This window comes from Alosa pseudoharengus, unplaced genomic scaffold (genome assembly GCF_046254945.1).
Source record: "Alosa pseudoharengus isolate Yale_2024_CS ecotype anadromous, Long Island Sound unplaced genomic scaffold, YU_APseudo_1.1 YU_APseudo_1.1_scf_12, whole genome shotgun sequence".
NCBI lineage: Eukaryota > Metazoa > Chordata > Actinopteri > Clupeiformes > Clupeidae > Alosa > Alosa pseudoharengus.
Genome location: NW_027468587.1, coordinates 24,231,835 through 24,252,010, shown reverse-complemented (window position 1 = coordinate 24,252,010; position 20,176 = coordinate 24,231,835). Strand labels below are relative to the sequence as shown.

General features: G+C 42.2%; 2 protein-coding genes across 5 annotated transcripts; one reads left to right on the top strand and one right to left on the bottom strand.

The window, feature by feature from the left end:
• Window positions 1-117: 117 nt before the first annotated feature.
• LOC143119220 (tRNA selenocysteine 1-associated protein 1-like) lies at window positions 118-4,507 on the bottom strand. Of its 3 annotated transcripts, none has more exons than XM_076280570.1 (7): window positions 4,420-4,507; window positions 2,018-2,115; window positions 1,773-1,913; window positions 1,495-1,547; window positions 923-1,082; window positions 768-807; window positions 118-576 (listed from the first exon to the last, which is right to left on the bottom strand). In XM_076280570.1, exons 3-7 carry the CDS (start codon window positions 1,878-1,880, stop codon window positions 446-448), a joined length of 492 nt encoding a protein of 163 aa, XP_076136685.1. In that variant the 5' UTR covers window positions 1,881-1,913; window positions 2,018-2,115; window positions 4,420-4,507; the 3' UTR covers window positions 118-445. The 3 variants fall into 3 exon arrangements, with proteins under 3 accessions (XP_076136685.1, XP_076136684.1, XP_076136683.1); XM_076280569.1 differs by having other exon boundaries at window positions 1,773-1,872; XM_076280568.1 differs by lacking the exon at window positions 4,420-4,507 and adding an exon at window positions 2,499-2,694 and having other exon boundaries at window positions 1,773-1,872.
• On the top strand, window positions 2,923-16,161 carry wdtc1 (WD and tetratricopeptide repeats 1). Of its 2 annotated transcripts, none has more exons than XM_076280564.1 (16): window positions 2,923-3,652; window positions 4,752-4,903; window positions 5,549-5,632; window positions 5,807-5,853; window positions 6,060-6,171; window positions 6,552-6,739; window positions 7,806-7,988; window positions 8,651-8,745; window positions 9,293-9,408; window positions 9,620-9,695; window positions 9,902-9,989; window positions 10,480-10,653; window positions 11,641-11,876; window positions 12,058-12,226; window positions 12,467-12,659; window positions 13,756-16,161. In XM_076280564.1, the coding sequence occupies exons 2-16, from the start codon at window positions 4,838-4,840 to the stop codon at window positions 13,951-13,953; spliced, it is 2,025 nt and encodes a 674-aa protein (XP_076136679.1). In that variant the 5' UTR covers window positions 2,923-3,652; window positions 4,752-4,837; the 3' UTR covers window positions 13,954-16,161. The 2 variants fall into 2 exon arrangements, with proteins under 2 accessions (XP_076136679.1, XP_076136681.1); XM_076280566.1 differs by lacking the exon at window positions 2,923-3,652 and adding an exon at window positions 3,662-3,769.
• Window positions 16,162-20,176: the final 4,015 nt, after the last annotated feature.

Here is a 20,176-nt window from a genome sequence, read left to right as displayed (position 1 = left end):
CAGAGCACGGGATTGCACATTGAGTTGAGTAAATCCTCTCCATTCCAAACCAGCAGTAAGAAGAATCCTCTGTTCCAGTACTGAGCATTACTAAAAGGAAGTAGATGACACTCTTAATACACTCTCTTATCAGACATTTCTCTTTTTCGTCAAGCAAAGCTGTTATTCAACAATATTTCACAGTAAAAGGACATTTAAAAAAAAAAAAAAAAATGTGTGGAGGTCAACTAATGGGGAAAGGAGGGTGCCCATTCCATGTTCAGCTTGTGTCCAAGAAACAGCCAGGAGGATGCACTGCCCACTTGAGTCAACAGGTAAGGTAACACCTGCCTGCCTGTCTGGCATGGATGCATACGTCCCTCTGCTCTAAATTCTGAGCTGTGAATCAGTCATAATGAACTGTAACAAAGTTTCAGTCAAATGCCGGGAGTTGATTCCTGGTACTCTACTGGGCTGTGGTGGGATCTGGGGAATCCAGTGTGGGCCAGTGGCAGTCTATAAGGGCGTCATACAGCTCCTCACTCTCCTCAATAAACAGCCTATTGGCCTCAGCTACATCTAGCTCCTCTGCAGGGTCTGTAGAGGACAAACATTTCCAGGAATGGTCACAAAGGGGCAGCATCCAACCAAATCATGCAACTAGTCATCAGTGAAAGGAATGAGTTACAGTACAGTACTGTATTACTGCTACAGTCAATGAGAACTAGGTCACAGTCATCTAGTCAAGTACTTGTGCATACAGGAAACTTAATATTTACTGGCCTCACCTTCAAGACCGTCAAGATCTTGAAAAACTTCCTCATAGGTCTGTAATAGACATAAAGTTGGTTATTAAAGCATGAACCTGAGACAGTGTTGAATTTAAAGTTTCTCTTTGGAAACTTGTAATGTCATGCAGATACCCTGAAGTAAAACAACCTACCTGATTACTGCAGTCATACTGACTGTAGTCGTACCCATCATAACTTCCTATGCTCTGATAACCCCAATTTGAATAGTAATCTGGGTATTGCTGGTAGTACTGGTTTTGGTCGTAGGAGTAAGGCTGAGAGTACCTGTTGTCAGTGTAGCCCCCTCGGCTCCTACAGTGGAAAAAAAGCAGAGCAGTGTCACCACGTTGCTCAAAAGTAGCCAATGAAAGAGAAAAGTGTCAGAGACAAGACGTACCCTTACACAACAATGACAGATGACACACTGACTCTCATGGAAAAGCCCTTCTGCTACGTGTCTGACGGCAAAATGGAGATTTATTTTACGAATTTCTGTTGGTTGCTGAAATCCACATGTGTGAAAGACCCAAAAGTGCATGAGTGATGCTGTGCGTCTTGTGATAGATACCTTCCGTTTCACAGATAGAAACATTGCCCAGTATCAGTATTTTGAGTCAGCCCTCTTCACTGTAAGAAAAGACTGATTGTGAAAGAGAACTGATTTGTTTGTTTAGCTGGGAGATGTGTAATGGGAAATGTGCTCCCAACAGCAAATAGCAAGTACCTCATCTCTCCTTGCTTCCCATATGTAGCGTGATTTAGCTTGAACTTTCTTGGCTGTGAGGAAAACAAGGTGAGACAAGGTGTGTGAGACAAGAATGCTTTAATAAAATAAAAGGTAGCAACTGATGGTTTGAGTGAATTCCAAAAGGGTAGCTTTATACTTCCAAAGGGTGCTACATTTAAGGACAACGCTTTATTTACTTAACCAGAGCGTTTCTATTACAACGTTTACAAACAATAACTCAACAGATTATGTTGTTGTGTTATTAGAGTTATTACCGGTGTTGCTCCGGGAATAGACTTTCCGTTGATCTTACGGAGACACCTTTCGGCCGTCGCTTCATCTGACAGTTCCACGAAGCAGTAGCCCGCCGCACCCCTACTCATTCGAGAAGAGTGTTTAGGATACTCTAGGCTAGCCTACATTAAAAAAATTGTGGAGGGGACCAAATAATCCCATAACACTGATCCATTAATGACCCCATAAATGTTGCCTAAAGCATGCGAAGCCATAACATGCTTACCAGTTCATTTTGTTGCGGATGATCCTCACACCAATAGCCAATTCTCCCATTGTGGCAAAAGCACGAGTAATGAATTTCTCGTCCATATAGGGCTCAAGCTAGATAGAGAACACTGAATGAGAACTGACCTCAAGAGCATGACAGGCGAGGCAGCCAGCCTACAAGAAAACTTCCATGATGGGATAGCTAGCAGCTCCTTGCTAGGTACCTTGGCTACCGTACAAAGAAATTGCTGAAACAAATGCGCGATAACACAAACATAACCCGTTTACCCTATTAACACGTGTTACCCATATCACAAAACATTACCTTTCCTATAAGTATCTTAATTTAATTAGCTTATCCTTGCTTGAAGTTTGGCAGTTTCTGCTAACAGGCCAACTATCAAGCAAACGAACCTACTAACAAACCAAGTTAACGATATCGAGTATGTGTTTCTGCTCTGAACCAATGTCAACATAACTATCATACAAATACTTACATTCCCCATCCACAAACACGTCATTCTTATCAATACTTCACAGATGCTAGCGAACAGCAGCTGAGTGTATTCCGCAACAATATGGCCACCCGCTATAATTTTGTCAAAATAAAAGCCGAAACGTTCCACTTTTTGAAATACAGATTTGAAATAATTATCTTTACAGCTGAAAAGAAAACTGCGTAACGTCGCTTAGAGCACCTTTAAAGACAAGTGAATGTATTTTCCACATTCACTTGTCTTTAAAGGTGCTCTAAGCGACGTTACGCAGTTTTCTTTTCAGCTGTAAAGATAATTATTTCAAATCTGTGTTGTTCCAAACACGCCCCCAAACGTGCAAAAAACAAACAGAGCCGGGGGGGGGGGATACAGTATAGGCCTACATTTTATAGGCTATTATTTATAGGCCTACTTTTGAGATAAAAAAAAAGTTAATTTGTTTTTCTATGGAAATTCTGGAAAACTGCATTGCTATCTATGCATTTCACATCTAGTCATTCCACCTGCTTGAGAGAGAGGTGTGAAATACATGCAAATATAATTTGCCAACACTAATCACTAATGAAAACAACAAATTGCCTTCTGAAATAGGGGTCAGAGTCCTACTACTTTCTTAGGTAGAGATAAAGGCTACTTTAAATTTTGTAGAAGCTAAGCCAAGAAAATACTTCTTTCTTGATGTTTTTCTTGATAGAAGTTGTAGTGCTAAACTAGGCCTACTTACCCTATGTCTTATAAATTCTAGCATTTTATTGGCTGATTATACTGACCTGTTATGACAAAACGAACGCGACTTAAGTATTCACGAAGTGGTTTACGGTAATTTCTTTCGTAAACGTAATCAACGCACAGAGTCGCAAGTTTGAAGTGTACGTCCAGAGCCCGATTAGACATTCTCTAGTACGTCCTAAAAGAGGGGTGGGATCAATACAGGAATTGCAATATGATGACAATAGACACTATGTCAGTTGTGCGTTCGTAAATAAAACAGAAATATGATTTGGAATTCAGTGTGTACAGCGACTTTAGTCCAAAGGGACTGGTCTCTTTAGATTTTGAGCAACGCAGTTTTTTCAGTGGACGGTGCGTGTAACGTGAGGCTTGGCTTGACACGGTCGGTCCTCCCACCAACACCATCTAGGCCAGATACACAGGTAAGTCCCGAATCAAGTTGCTAACTCTGGTTAGCTGGCTGGCAAAGGATTTAAAAAGTACAACATCAGCGAGTCTCGAGGAATTTGACAGTGTCGTCAACAGATGCACTGTCTGCGGTAGGTGCACCATGTGTGACATAACAGTCTGTTATGGCTAACATAAACAAGGTTAGCCTCCTAGCATACAAGCCAACAACAACATCCTCTGTTATTAGCTAGCGAAGCTTGATAGCTAACATAAAGCCAGGAGCCTACCTGATGAACTAATATCGTGAAATAATTAAGCAAGTTCCACTGGCACAGCTAGCCAGCAAACTCTGCTAACAGGTCTGTGGTCGCGAATGTTCTTCATCGCAGGCACTGGCAATGTTATTTGACCTCGAGTTCCCATTCTCAGTTTCAAGGAACCAACTTTGTATGCTTGATAATAGTGGCTAAATTACCCAGTTTTCAGAGAGGCAGAGCAAGCCCAATATGGACCATTTCAGCCAATGTTAATGCCAACGTTTCGTGTTCAAGTAAGACTAAGATTAAAATCGATTACATGTGGGTATTGTTTTGCTAAGTTAGAAAGCCAGCCTTACAAACTTTCCTATTGTTGTTGTTCCTATTGTTGTTTTGCTAAGTTAGCCAGCTCTGTTGCACTTTTATTGTTGTTAGTTGTAGGTGGGTAACGTTGTTAAGATGGAAAAAATCCCTCACCTTTCAGTAACGCTATCTTTACTTGGCAGTTATCTTAAGCAGGTATAACGTACTGTCGACACTACCTGAACAGTTGTTCACAAAGGAGCCAAAGTGATCATGAATTGCAGATTAAATAGGCTGTTGACGCTCCTTAAATCCTGTGCAGTCGTGTTCACGACCAGTGATCATTATGTGGTTGAGTGTAAGCAGCAACAATTTTGAGAAAGGAATGTATGACAAAAATATGTTATCATGGATCATGAAGAATTTAGACGTCATAGAGCATTCCTATTAATCATGTAGAGTATTCAAACAAAACCACGTTGCCCGGTGGATCATTGTCTCTGTTTGAATGAAAATCCACTGCTCTCTATTCTTATAAAAACAGCCTGTATGTTGTTTTGGAACCTTCCAGAAATTCTTTACCACACAGATGCCAGGTGATTGCTGACGCTTGATCCCAGTTTTCCCCCCAGCCGCCCCATCCCAAGGCTGAGCTCTATGATTTGCGGAGAGACCATGTCTGCCGTCAACATCACCAGCGACCTCCTGCACAGGCAGATCAGGGTAAGCTGTGACACATTTATTCAGCCATATAGAAGGGCAATTTAATCCTAACAAATAGTGTTTTGAGGGTACCAGATATTGCCAGAAAGAGACGCATAATAAAGACTTTAAGGCATTACCCATTATCAAAATAGTGTTGCACGATGCACCAATAGTAGAAAGATATTGCGATACCCTGAAATTGGAAAAAAAAATATGATACCACATTTTGTTGGTGTGCCAATACTATACGAATGGTGTTTTAATCAGGTTTTAATAAAAGCTGTATTTGCTATCAGTTTAAAAAGACTTATAAGATCCATGTTCTGTCATCTAGGCCTATTCTATGACTTCTATTACTGATGTTTAAAGTTTTTTGCTGTGGTACTGTTTTAATATTGGTATTGCGATACTAAGACATGGTGTTGTATCAAAGTCATAATTTTGGTATCGTGACAACATTAGATGAAATTCATTCTCTCCACCATGTAGCTGATGCAAATACAAAAGAGACACATTTTAAATACATTCTTGACTACTTCATGTGCAAATATTTAGAATTCTGATAGATAGATAGATACTTTATTGATCCCCAAGGGGAAATTCAAGTTTAAATTCTGAGCAGTGTTTAAGCTGTGTTGCCTAAACGCAGTGATTCTTCTGCAGGAAAAGAGGGCGTTGGGCTTCCAGAGGCATTATCATGTGACTGATCCCTTCATCAATAGACTGGGTCTGGAAGCAGAGCTGCAGGTACAGACATGAATGTGGACAGACCTGATTGGGAGAGACAGAGAATTAGAGAGAGAATCTAATTTGAGTACCTTGTCCATCAGTATAAACATTTTCTTTCTTGCCATAGCCTATTGGTATGAAAAGTTCATTAGTTCTATAAAAAGTAATCGCTGTGTGTTTGTGTCTTACCAGGGCCACTCTGGTTGTGTGAATTGCCTGGAATGGAATGAAAATGGAGAGTAAGTCCAGCTGTATTCTTTTAAATATATACATGCAATATGTCTTGACAATTTCTTTGTTTGAGTTTCTTTAGTTTGAGTTTGTGTGAAATGCCTCTTAAAGTATCTTTAAAATGCTGAAAAATATGTTGTACATGAGGACATTTTTATTTTACACATTGAAGAGTAATAAATGATACCTGATGCATTAATCTCCTTTACTTCAGTCTGTTAGCATCTGGCTCAGATGACCAGCATGCCATAGTCTGGGACCCTTTCAGACACAAGAAGCTAATCACCATGCACACTGGCCATGCAGCTAACATCTTCTCTGTGAAGGTAGCTATCAACAGACACTGTTGCTATTGCCAAAGAGTCTCTTGTTTTCCCACACAATATATGAAGGAAATTATAATGGACCACTTTTTTCAATAATTATTTGTAATTTTATTATTTTTTTAGGATAACAATTCTTAGTTATTAGTTAAAGTTTGAAGTTATCAAATCCTCTGATTTAATTCTGGCTTGCTTAGAGCAGTGATGCATTTCTCTGCTATGCATGCATTCCATTTAGAAAGGATTTGATATTTGTCCTCAGCTTGTCTTTCACAGGGTCTACTAGACTCTCATTGTTATCTCATGATGCCTACAGGATGGATCGCAGTCATGCAGGAATGTGTCTTAATGTTTCCATTGTTTCTCTGCCTCTATGTGTGTAGTTCCTGCCTCACTCAGGCGACCGCATCCTAGTGACCGGTGCGGCCGACACCAAAGTGCACGTGCACGACCTGACGGTCAAGGAGACCACCCACATGTTTTCTGACCACACCAACCGCGTGAAGCGCATCGCTACGGCACCCATGTGGCCGAACACCTTCTGGAGCGCAGCCGAGGACGGCGTCATCAGGTAGCCTTTTTTCGCTGTGAAGTTGTTTTTGCCGTTTTCACTGTGACAACGGTGTCCTCAGGAGACGTGCTGGACAGTTCACCTGTAAACACGCCTCGGGTGGTACCTCAATCATTCCCGGTCCCCTTGTCCTTTCCTTAATGTGTCCCCAGGGGGCGGCCTTTAACAACCTTGGGACTTGGTGCCTGGTGTGGCGTGTTTTGCTAAGGCTTACTGATGGAGTACAGATGTTTCGCTGGCTGCGGGCTATGTTAGCCCATCAGGGGGGCAGGCAGTGACCGATGTGGGGAGGGTGTGTGTACAAGTCCAAGGCAGTCCCAGAGATTGCCTGTCCACAGCAGTGCACCCAGTGGTGTATAATTCTTCACACGTAGAGGACACGTAGTCCTTCAGATAGAAATGTCTGTGTAAAAAGAATAAACAGAACAGTACAGTGAGTTTGTCATCTGGAAATGATCCTACACATATATAAATATTTTAAAGAGGCTGTACAAACCACTTATGGACACCCTTACTCAACATTTTAAAATAAAAGTATTGTTACTGAAGACCATTTAGAAAACAAAGGATAACGTTTGGATAGCTGATCTTTGCTCAGCCTTGCTCACTCTAGAATCCTGTAAAGCATATTTTCTGTTCAAAGGTTAATCTTAGTCCAGGATTCCATAGCTTTCAGAGAACTGGAACTTGACTGTCCAAGACATGCAGTAGAAGGGGATCACTTGCACTTCAGCATGGTTGGTGCTCACGGAACAGGACGTAGAAGTCAATAAGGAGACCCAAGGTCTATCTAGGACCAAGGAGCAGGACCGGAGCACACAAAGCTTTAAGTGATTTTTAATTAGTGCAAAGCAACTAACATTTCGACGCCCATGTGTCTTCCTCAGAGTCAAACAGTCAATGGCAACGATGTACAGATGTCCAAGACATGCATTAACCCCTGTTTCACAAGCCAGTTTAAAATGATCAGACGTCTTCAGACCGTTTTCTTGAAAAAGAGAAACATCCCAGTATATTTATACCATACTTACTATCCCCTGCTTTATTCCTCTCTTCCCTCCTACAGGCAGTACGACTTGCGAGAGAGCAGTAAGCGTTCTGAAGTACTCATCGACCTAACGGAGTACTGCGGCCAGCTGGTAGAAGCCAAGTGCCTAGCGGTGAACCCGCGTGACAACAATTACCTGGCCGTAGGAGCCAATGGGCCCTTCGTACGTCTCTATGACATCCGTATGATTCACAATCACAGGTGAACGTAAGAACGCAGTAAGAGCATCTTCCGTCTGGGGCCGCTGTGTTGCTGATGCTGAGAACAGAATATTGCCATAGCGGTCCATACGGATTTATTGGAATTGTTCTTTCTAAATAAGCCAAAGCACTATGAATTGGTTATGCATGCTGCTCATGCATACTCTGAAACAATTTGTAGTGCATCAGATAGATTTACACTACAGATTCTATGGACATTAGAGATTTATATAGACCTTCATTGTTTGAGTTGTGTAAAAATCATTCGATACAATGTCCTTGATTATGTACACCTGTACAGTTTGATATAGAAATCAATCATTTGTCATAAAATACTCAAAATAGTTTGTTGTGTAAGAATACATCATCAAAGAATAGTAGAACACAAATGCCAGGATCTAGACTCTTTCATTACTATTTGTTGTCGATTGTCGAGAAAGCTCACTGAGGTGCTTCTGGTAAATTTGTGAAGACATTTACTAAGGGTTTTGGAGTGTGCAGGTTTATTGAAACCTTGTACAATTTTTAAATGGCACAGTTGTAATACTTGTTTTCTAGCCAGTGGTCACTATTGTACATTTTGGCAACAATGCCAAACATCCAACATTATCCCATCCATTTTGCACCTTCACTCCTGTTCTTCCTGTTTCCCTCAACATACAGGAAGTCCATGACCCAGAACCCCACTGATGGCGTGCATACGTTTTGTGAGAGGCGGAAGCCTATTCCCGACGGAGCCGGACAGTATTATGTGGCAGGTAAGACACTCGCCCTCTCTGAGGGACTGCCTGGCCATGATGCCAATATATCATCCACTGTTTGAACAAAGATTGAGGCAAAGTTTGTGCATGTTTTTGTGAAATTGTTAATTGGTATTGTGTAATTCACTACAGTAAGGTTCCACATAGAATTGTGTTTTGGTTTTAAAAAGGCTAGTTGTGGAGATGATGATTGCCTGAGTTCTGTGGTGGATTGTGAAATAATGCATAGTGCAGGTATCTAGGGACCTACCACTGTGTGGCGCCCGTGAGGCACACCTGTTTATGTATTTATCTTACACTGTGCACTGTCCACCACTACTGTAACTCTCCTCATTACTTCCTCTGCTTGTCACTTGATTAATTCCTCTTGTTGTCACTTAAACGCTACACCATCACCCTCTATTCATTCTGCCCTGTATTTAAAGGGAGTGTTTATTGTTATTCTCAGGTCTCATTTTTGTACTGTAGCTTTAATGTCAAGCATCAGCTAAATTAGTAAACGTACATGTGTTTGTTTGTGTATTTATTTATTCACTGTTTGCAGGTCACCTTCCCGTGAAGCTGCCGGACTACAATAACCGTCTGAGAGTGTTAGTGGCCACTTACGTGACGTTCAGTCCTGATGGCACTGAGCTGCTGGTCAACATGGGAGGAGAACAAGTAAGCCAGCTCAGATTAATAGAAAGACACACAAATCATTACTCTCCCTTTCAACTTTTAACCAAGGTTATATGCCCCACACTATATTGCTTGTTTAATACTTAAGTAGTGTGTGTAATGTGTATCTATACATTATATGATATCATGTAACATGTAGTTGGGTTTTGGAGTGGTTAAGTGGTACTCTGACGATGTTCCATGATGTTTCCAGGTATACCTATTTGACCTGATGTTCAAACAGAGGCCATACACTTTCCTGCTACCCAAAAAGTGCCAATCATCATCTGGTAAGTGTGTGTGTGTGTGTGTGTGTGTGTGTGTGTGTGTGTGTGTGTGTGTGTGTGTGTGTGTGTGTGTGTGTGTGTGTGTGTGTGTGTGTGTGTGTGTGTGTGTGTGTGTGTGTGTGTGTGTGTGTGTGTGTGTGTGTGTGTGTGTGTGTGTGTGTGTGTGTGTGTGTGTGTATTTAGTGTCCCTTTTCGAAATGTCCCCACAGAGGTGCAAAATGGCAAGACAACCAACGGAGTCACCAATGGCATCCACCTGCCAGCAAGTCGCCTCCGGTTCTCTGACAGCAAGAACAGGTAATGAACACTTTTTTTTTTCACTAGCGAGGCTTTCTGCACTGCCTAGTTGGTTTGGCATACAAAACATTGCATCATCCAAGTAAGTGGTTGAGAATTGCATTTAAGATATGGATAATTACATAATTAATGCAATCAACAAGAGACATTTGATATGACACTTAACAAAGTATGATAGTAATTCACTGTATTGCTTTCCTCTCAACCCCTACAAACTCCATGACCCCAACCTCTTTCTGTCTTTTCTGCTTTCTCCCTTTTCGTCATCTTGTGTCCCTCTCTCCTCCTCCCTCCTTTCTGTCCTTGTCTTCTTTGTCTCTCCTTCTGTCTCCCTCTCTCCATATCTCTCTCTCCTTCTATCTCCCTCTCTCAATGTCTCCTTCTCTCCTTCTATCTCCTTCTCCCCATGTCTCCCTCTCTCCCTCTATCTCTCTCTCTCCTCTCTCCCCTTTTTGTCCCACTCTCATCTGTCCCTCACTCCTCCCTGCAGCGGCTCCTCTGAGCTGCCCCCTCACCTGGAGCGGATAAAGCAGCAAGCAAACGATGCGTTCGCCCGTCAGCAGTGGACTCAGGCCATCCAGCTGTACAGCCTCGGCATCCACGAGGCCAGCCGCAACGCCATGCTCTATGGCAACCGTGCCGCAGCCTACATGAAGAGGAAGTGGTAAGCCTTGTGGTTGCCACGGCACTGTTCCAGCCAGCATGTGATTCAGACATTAATTCTCAATGGGAACATTCTGTTATTATTGTCTGCTATTTTTGTATGATTTTCTACTAACTGATGCAATGTGTACTGGTATATGGTTGACTGACGGGCTGATTAAAAACCTGTTTGTGCATGTTTCGCGGAAGGCACGTACATTCCTTTGACTGGCATCATGGAGAGGGCGGCTTTTCTGAAACATCACTATCACTAAAGCCCATGATTTGTGCCCTGTCTGAAGCTGCCACTTGTAGTGCTCCCACTGTCACCATGTCACTGATATGGACGATGTATGAAAATAGTTACTGTTATCTTCTTGGCCACAAATCACATCAGTTTACAGTCTTCAGAACCATGTAAACACAAACATTGATCCAAAAAAGTAAAACCTAATCCTGACCATCAGCAGCTACTCTTATTCCTCACCTATGATTTGAACTCTACCTTTCGTCATGCTTGTTCACGTTCTACATGTGAACTGCCCACGTTTGCGCTACCTTATTATTGCCTAATTCTTATCATGGTGAGGAATTCTACCGGTATACCATGGACTATACTAGAGGTTGACCGTTGTGGGTTTTTCTATGGCCGATGTCGATGCCGATCTTTAAAAATCAGGGTCAGCCGATGCCCGATAAATGCTACCGATTTTTTTGGGCCGATAGTTGCCCATTTTTCCCCCTCTATTTGTTTTATTAAGAATGATAAGATGATAAGATCTCAAGCTTTTCCATTTTCACAAGGGGCAGAGTGCATCACACGTGTTCCATAGCAACAACAAAACTGGCCCGAAAATGCACATGCTTGTTAATCGGCTTAATATATTTGGATAGTGGCTGATGCTGATTACTTAAACAATACCAATAATCGGCCCGATTAATTGGTCTACCTCTAGACTATACCATATGGCACATCCCTATTATCTAAGCTGCTTTCTGATCCATGCAGGGATGGAGACCACTACGATGCCCTGCGGGACTGCCTGAAGGCCCTGTCCCTGAACCCCAGCCACCTGAAGGCCCACTTCCGGCTGGCCCGCTGCCTCTTCGAGCTCAAGTATGTGGCCGAGGCCCTGGAGTGCCTGGACGACTTCAAGGGCAAGTTTCCTGAGCAGGCGCACAGCAGCGCCTGTGACGCCCTCGACAAGGACATCAAGGCTGCCCTTTTTGCCAAGACGGACTCATGTGAGTCATGCACAGTCTAAATCATTGTGTTAACATGCAGCACCTTGAACTCACTTTGCGAATAGTAGTCAAATCTTAAATTGTAATCTTTCAATTTTAGGTTTGTTTTCTTATAGATATCTACATGTTGAATATTTATTGTATATTAAAAGAAATGTTTATGTATTCAATATGAATCAAGCGGAAGACAAGAAGGGGAACAGCTCAATACGTTTCCACAACTTCAGCCGGAAGGAGTCCATCCTGGAAGACGAGATCGTGCTACGAGAGCGCAGCTTTGACTATAAGCACCGCTACTGTGGCCACTGCAACACCACCACGGACATCAAAGAGGCCAACTTCTTCGGCAGGTCAGTTTGACCCCTGGCTTAACAGCAGCAACCCTGTCTTATGCAGTTTGAAGGCTGAAGCATTACTCTGCTTCCATCTGCTTCTATACATTATTCCTTGTATGCAGTTTTCCATAGTCATACACAAAGTTGTGGGCTATTGGATTGCATTTGTAATGTTTTGTTCGTTTTTGCATTTCTGGAGACACCATTAATATAATGTTTCTCTCTCTCTCTCGGCGTGTCCCAACCTCCCTCCAGTAAAGGGCAGTATATTGTCAGTGGGTCGGACGACGGCTCCTTCTTCATCTGGGAGAAGGAGACGACCAACCTTGTACGCATCCTGCAGGGGGACGAGTCGATAGTGAACTGCCTGCAGCCCCACCCCAGCTACTGTTTCCTGGCCACCAGTGGCATCGACCCTGTGGTGCGGCTCTGGAACCCCAGGCCAGAGGTACATACAAGAATCTCTCATATTAACTTTAAAATTATTGCATTTTGTTGTTTTATGTTTTTTGACCAATGGCCAGTGTTTTCACCACATGTCCCTGGTTCACCATGGTTGCTCTCATCTCTATTTTAAATGCCTTTCACTTCTTAATTAACACAAATGTTATGATGTTTTCGAGTTCAGGATTGTGTCGTCAATTGTGGGAATTACGTTAATGGCGGCTACTGTACAGATGACCTCTTTTTTTCGCCACTGACAGGTTCAACATGTAATCACAAATGTTGGCCAACATGGAAAGGATCTCTACGGATATATAACTATGCCTGTTTTACCTATTGGATGTAAAGCAACTTAATGAGTGTTTGTACGGGCGGTAGTAAGTTACAGCTTCGTTACATCAGTAGGCAAACTCAATGTTACACAGCCCACAGAACAGAAGCCAATCTACAGCATTTAATGGTTTTTATTTTATTTAAGTAACACTCCATTGCCTTCTTTTACATCTCGGCGTTGTGTAGAAGCTCACATTTGCTCAGATCACAGTCACTTTTTTTAAGAAAACACAAAAAAGTTAACCAAAAATTTTATGATAATATTGATGATGTTTTTTTTTTTTTAAATAATTTTAGTCAATTTGCCATTATGTTCGGATGGTGACAATTTGTTTTCTTATCTCCTCTTGACGCTGTGTCTTCCTTTAGCATACTGGTAACATGACGTAGGCGCCTGAACTCTATTACGAATTGCACTTGAACCACTTTTACTCAATGGCATTATATTATGAGGTGTTTGATTCTAACCCATTGACTCATGTGAGTCATTATTCAGTAGAGAAAGGTGTTGTTTAATGTGTTGAGTAAGGGATAATGTATAGAACGCCGGTCATTATTCGGAAAATTAGTCCCGACAGGGCGAACCGGACCCTGACGCGCAGCCGTATAATAATCAATGTTATTTCGGTCCTGCTAGAAAGGTAGTCATGATTGTGCTGATTGTGATGACTTATTTATGATCAAAAAAGATCATAGAGGAGAGCATAACTCCGTTCCTATGTTTTGTGTTTACATGTTACATGTACATGTCTCATTGTTGTCCCCAGTCAGAGCGGGAGAATGGGCGCGTGGTGGAAGACATGGAGGGGGCGGCACAGGCCAACCAGCGGCGCATGAATGCCGACCCGCTGGAGATGATGCTGCTGAACATGGGCTACCGCATCACGGGCATGAGCAGCCGCGGGCCCGAGTTCTCCGACGATGAGGACAGCTCCGAGGGACAGGTGCAGTGTCGGCCCAGCTAGGACTAGCGCCACCCGCCCCCCCCTCCGGGGGCAGCCCCCCTGCCGTCGCCGCACCGTCAGGGTTCCCAAACGGAGAGCGAAGAAAAGACACAAACCCCACACCTGTTCCCACGGCCAGGCCGACACACACCTCCTTCTCACCGCCAGCACGGAGAAGGGATGCTACGTCAGACGAGACGACCAGCCGCCCCGAAGCCACCTGCGCTCGGATTTCTTGTCCTGCGCCATGCCCACACGCTTGCTTCATGTTTTTGCGCGTGTGCTTTGTGTAAAAACAACCAAACAAAAATGGAAAGCTATTATAGCAACAGTGAAGCAGCACCTCCACCTTAGATGTTCTTGTGGCTGTTTTTGTTTTGGATTTGATATTGTTTGCTCATATGCACCCCACCCCCTCCTTTTTCTTAAATGAGGAAAGAGCGAGTGGCACCTCTAGCTGTGGTGCAGCTTCACCCACTCTCCTATCTGCCTGGCCCACCCTCCTATCTGCCTGGCCCATATTGTGGGGGAGACTGGCCTTGGGGTATGGTGAAGTTTTGTAGGGGGGGGGGGGTTAATGGTGAGGATCACCTTTTGGAGGTAGGGGTGGGGATGCGGCGGCGGCGGGTTGTGCGGCGTGTCTTGGTGCTGTCGGGTCAGCCTGCTGCTAACTCCATGCTGCTATCCGAGATCTCCCTGTTGCCACGGCAACGAGGTCACTCTATGGAGAGGCCGCACCTCTCTAGAGTCCACCTCCTCTCCCCACTGCACACCGCCATCAGAGAAGACACTTTAACAAACTTGGCACACCCTCACCTCTGTAGCAAACTACATTCACTAGATTAGGAATGTGCAGAGGCCACATCTCTCATACTTTACTATTTTGGTTGGCACATGGAGGGAGGGATGGGTTCAAAGCTTTGTTCCAAAGTCAGTTTTCTGTAGTGATGGTTGGGGTCTGTGGTCAGAGGCGCTTTGATTGCATAGTTTCTTAACCGACATGGCATTTTGAAATTCAGGTGTGGCTCCATGCCAGCAGATGGAGAGGGCACACTTGGTGTGATTTCAGTTTCAAGCTGGGCATCGTCATATGCTGAAATGGTGATGCTATGGCTGTGAAGGACTGTTAGGAAAAGGACTATGAGCCTAACTTCATTCAAATTTCAGATTATTTTTGGTTTGTCCTTCTTTGTTTTTTTGTTTTTGAAGAAAAAAAGAAAGATTTTTCAGTGTTACCAGTAGTATATAACCTGGATTTTCATTTGTTCAGACATTTGTGAAGTGTTGACAGAGTAAGAGTGAGTTTCAGAGGAAAGAGCCTCTGCCTGTTATAAAAACCCTGTCAATGCCCTGGGTTCAGTGTTTCAGATGTTTTGTCCGTTGTGAACAAGTTTAACTGGAGTTGAGCGCTTCTCATTGATATGAAAAAAACATGCAAGTACAAAGGTATGCAAAAAAGTGTAATTTTTACAGGATTGATATAAATCACTGACTGTTACCTTCAGAGAGGGCTTTCTTTTCATGAAGAATGTTGGTGAAAATGATCATATCTCTGCAAATAGTGTGAGACAAAATGAAAATGGTCAAGATGAAGCCTTGAAATAATTTATGGAATTGATAAGGAAATTGCTCAATGAGAGATTATTCTGTATGTTAGTTCTGTCAGACTTATTTTGTAACAACACAAAAGTGAAATTGATGAATTACAAAACTGACTTTTTGTACTCACAAATCCAACCTACACAACTGCACAAACACACAGGAAAAGTAAGCTGTTTACAGCGTCTGTGATGACTCTTACACCTCCTGTGCATTTAACAGCTTCAAATATTTTCAGGGGTGATTTTATCTGTCTTGTTTTTTGTTTGCTCTTAGAAACTTTTTTGTTGTTAGAAAACAGTTGACCATTGCTGTCGTATCCCCACAGTATGCAGGCAAGCTGTTTGTATGGAGATCTTTAAAGGCTGCCGCTTATAACCAGTCAGAAGTTTACCTCTGAAACATTCTCCTCTATCTCAGCAAAGCCCTAGATTTAGAAATCAGCAATGAAGACAAAATGGAAAAAAAACTGTTGAACTAAAAACATTTAGTAAAAATAAGACATCCATCTATATTTCTTCAATAAGATTTCTTTTTTTTTGTTCAACTTTTCATTTCCTTTTGACAGTTGTCACTCAGTTTGCAGCAAGAGAGGAATAATAATAAAAACTGATATATTGTTGAACAGTACTATTTTGAGTGTTGCATCTTCTTTTTGTCATTGTACTCAAATTGTATACCAACAAAATTGAATAGTTTACCACAACTTTAGAATATCATTACACTTCTCACCCTTACGGCAACACCACAGTAATCCCATGGCCTGTTCTCAATGCTTTTGCTGTACCGCAGGAAAGAAACCCAAATATAGTTGGAAGGTTCTGTAATTATGTGTTGAAGTGCCCCCTTACAACCACACCATCCCAGTCGTGATCTCAGTTCCTTGACCAGAGATTAGTCTTCCTCTTAAATAAGTGATGACACATCTAAATGTGCGCTTCTTGTTGCACCCCCCCAAGCTGGATGGATGACCTGGAGTTGGTGCGGAAGCATGGCTGCCCCGACATTCCCCTGCCTGCGCACGGCGCGTGATGATGAACACGGTGTACCCATATGGCTCCTTCGCCATTTCTCACCGCGCCAGGAGCTTCTGCTGAATAGCTTGTTTTTCACGCCGTGTGTGATGCATCGCCCTTCACTGTGTGCCAGAGGAGGGGAGGGGAGCGTGTGGCAGCCCCCTCAGCTGGCCCACATACACAGGGATGTAACGGTATGAAAATTTAACCTCACGGTTATAGTGACCAAAATTATCACGGTTTTCGCTATCATCGCGGTATTTTTAAAAGTGTGTTCAATATGTTCAGAAAGCACTAATAGGCCTTCACAACTTGAAATAGTTTCAAAAAGTGTGACAACATTTACTATATTACAAAAATATAGGCAAAACCTTATCAAAAGTGCAACATTTAACCAGGGACATTTTAAGGTGGCCTATTGCTACTGGAGAAGGGCATATTTTCATTCACGTTCATTCAAATCCTAATCGCAGTTAAATCCAGTAGATAACAGAATCAGGGTACCAGTTTTGTACCAGGCCTATTGTAGGCTATGTCAAAAACAAGCTCGGATGAAGCTGGGAAGGATTAAACACACGGTTTCCACACCGTGGTAATCGACCGTGATAATCATGATATTTTAAATGAAAATGGTAATTGTTATCGTCAACATTTTTATCGCGGTTTACCATTATACCGGTAATCGTTACATCCCTACTTCAGACTTGCCTGGCCAATTGGACTGCAGTGTGCCGGGTTTGCACTCAGCACTGTAACCACTGCTAGTAAACAGTCACTTTCTGTCTCTCTATCTCAACCCCTCCGACTTCTGTGTAGCCTATGTATGTGTATGAGAGCGTGTGCAGATCTGCTTCTCCCTGGAGCATCCATTTTTTCTTGACCCCCACTCCATCTCAGCCCTCTACCCACTCATGCCGAGGACTGGCACTCTGCCCGGATCCTCCACCTGTGCCCCTGTTTCCATGTGTCTGACAGTTGTGGTGGAAACGAGCCATGCCTCACCTAGGACCAAACGTCAGCAATGATGAATCAAAGCAGCAGCATGGAATCCAAGAACGCAAAAGGGGCAGTAGAAGAGGCAACACAGGACAGAAACACAGGCAAGTGTTGCAAGCAGAACAGGTTAAAGATGGGTCAGTGTTAATAGCATTTTATCCTAATTCGAATCAGAGCAGTGTGGCCAGCCTAAAGTTTAAATATTTGTGTTTTGTTTTTTTAGACCTATGCTGTTGTTTTGAATGAAACAGCCATGGTATTTCAATACATTAAACTTAAAATTCTTTGTCAAATCTTGACCAAAAAGATTGTATGTCAATGCCTGAGTGTGTATAAACTGGAATTCTTGACAGCATACAGACACTTAAATATATTTATATACTATACTAAAGCTGTATACTAAATCTTATTTATTTTGCATCCTATTGTATCATTACAAGTATAGATTAGTATAGATTACTGTCTAAGTCTGTCAAAAGAGCCTACATTCATTCATTGAGAGTAGCTAAAGCCTCAACTCAGTCATCAGTTTTGATTTTACTAGACACACTGTTGACACAGTGAACTGTGACATCTTGCTTTCTACGTCGTTTGAACTGGGAATTCGGGGAAAAGCACTCAGTTGGTTTGAATCATATCTCCAAGGACATTCATTCAGTGTGCCTTCGCAGGGACAGTGTCAAAATGTTATGTCCTCACCACTGCTGTACCTCAGGGATCAATATTTTCTATTGCACCACTGCCTCAGGTGAGCTCAATTGCTCCCATGGGTTTTCTTATCACTGTTATGTGGATTAACTGAACTGTTCTTATCCCCCCCTGCTGATCCCAGAGGGAAACATTTTTTTAAATGAGATATCTTCTCTTTCTCAATTGTTTCTCCTAGACAATAATGAGATCGCAGTGATATAAAAATTAGATTATTGCTTTTGTCTCCTGCTTCTCAGATTTGACTTTAATCTACAAATGAGATCTCAGCAATATTTGAAATAATGCTCAGTGTTGTCCAATTTATACATCTCATACTTTACTCAGACTGATCCACCAGAGAGCTCTCTCTGTAAACTCACACAATTCTCATTTCAGATCTATTTGGTAAATCTCAGATTAGGCTCCGTCAGCTCTGTAAAAGAGGTCTCTACACAAGCTTGAACCGTTCTCATTCATCTCAGTTTAGTCCTTATTGATTTACAAAAGAGATCTCAACAAAGGCTTAAACAATACTCAGACTTGCTTAATTTATGCATCTCATATTTTACTCAGGCTTGAACAAGGCACCTACTGTAACACCTCACTGCCCCCCGAGCGCCATTGTAGCAAGGCAGCTAACTGCTCCGGGTTAGAGTGTGCTTCACCTCACTGTGTGTTCACTGTGTGCTCTGTGTGTTCACCGATGGGATAAATGCATAAAAAAATGCCCAAATTACTTTTTTTAAATCAGGACTCAGAACTAAACTATTTTCAGATGCCTATTTTTTTTCACACTGAATAGGCTTAGTCTAACCAAAACAAGGTTTTGCCTAGTGTTAAGATGGATAGGGGTTAATCCTAGCCTGACAATACAGTTTACTCACTAAGGGAATTCAACAAACTAAGCTCGACAAGTATATCAATAACATCTGTTTTTTTCAATGGGGCAATATATAGCAAACGTGAGTGGTAGCTATCACATCCCCCATTCTCCACTTGCACAACTTCAGTACTTCCAGAAATTAGACATGCTTCTCTATTTCCTCTCTTACACTATTGGATGCATGCAAGTGATTAATCAGGTGTGGCTGATCATTGTGCTGCAATCAGAATTCCCACAGTGATGAAAGCAGATGTTTGCATTTTGGAGTGACTAACAAACAGTGTTCTCTTTTTTCTGCTTCTCTCCCTCCTCCCTGTGGTTGGTTCCACCACCAGGATAAATTATGCATATTGACCAGCCTGCGCTTTCATGGACCATTGTACACAGTATTGTGCACTTTGAAGCAAGTTCAGTTTGTTTATGTTATTGTTTATTAGCTTATTTGTCCATGTTGTATGATTTATAGATAGATAGACTTCAATTGTTGTTGTGCAGTTGGTCCGTACAACAAAATTTGCCTGTGCAGCTTCTAAAAACAATACTCACATAGGCTACACACTCACACAAAAAATGTTCCTTCCTGTCTCACTCTCCACCAGATAAAGGCAAAAAAAAGCCCAAAAAAATAAAAAATAAATAAATGTTTCTCATTGCAATGTCTCCTCATTTGCTCTATTATTTCTCCTAAGGAGAAACAAGTTGTAAGTGAGACTACACTGAAACATAGAGACCTCCCCTATTTCTCCTGCTTCTCAAACTAACAAATGTGACTCATACTTGTCTCATTGATATGTCTCATCTTTTGCTTGTTTTATTTCTCCATAAGGCAAAATTAGGAGAAATAACTATGACAAATACTTAAATTATCCTTAAAAGAGAATCAACATTTTGTCTCCTGAGCAACAGAAGGGATACAAATGAGAAACAAAATTTTCCTCTCCATTATATGGTCAATCTTTCTCAAATCTCCCAGCCAATCTCACATATCACAGAATATTAACACACGGCTTGGTTCATCTTCACTGACCCCAGCATTTGGGGCAGCCTTGGCCTACTGGTT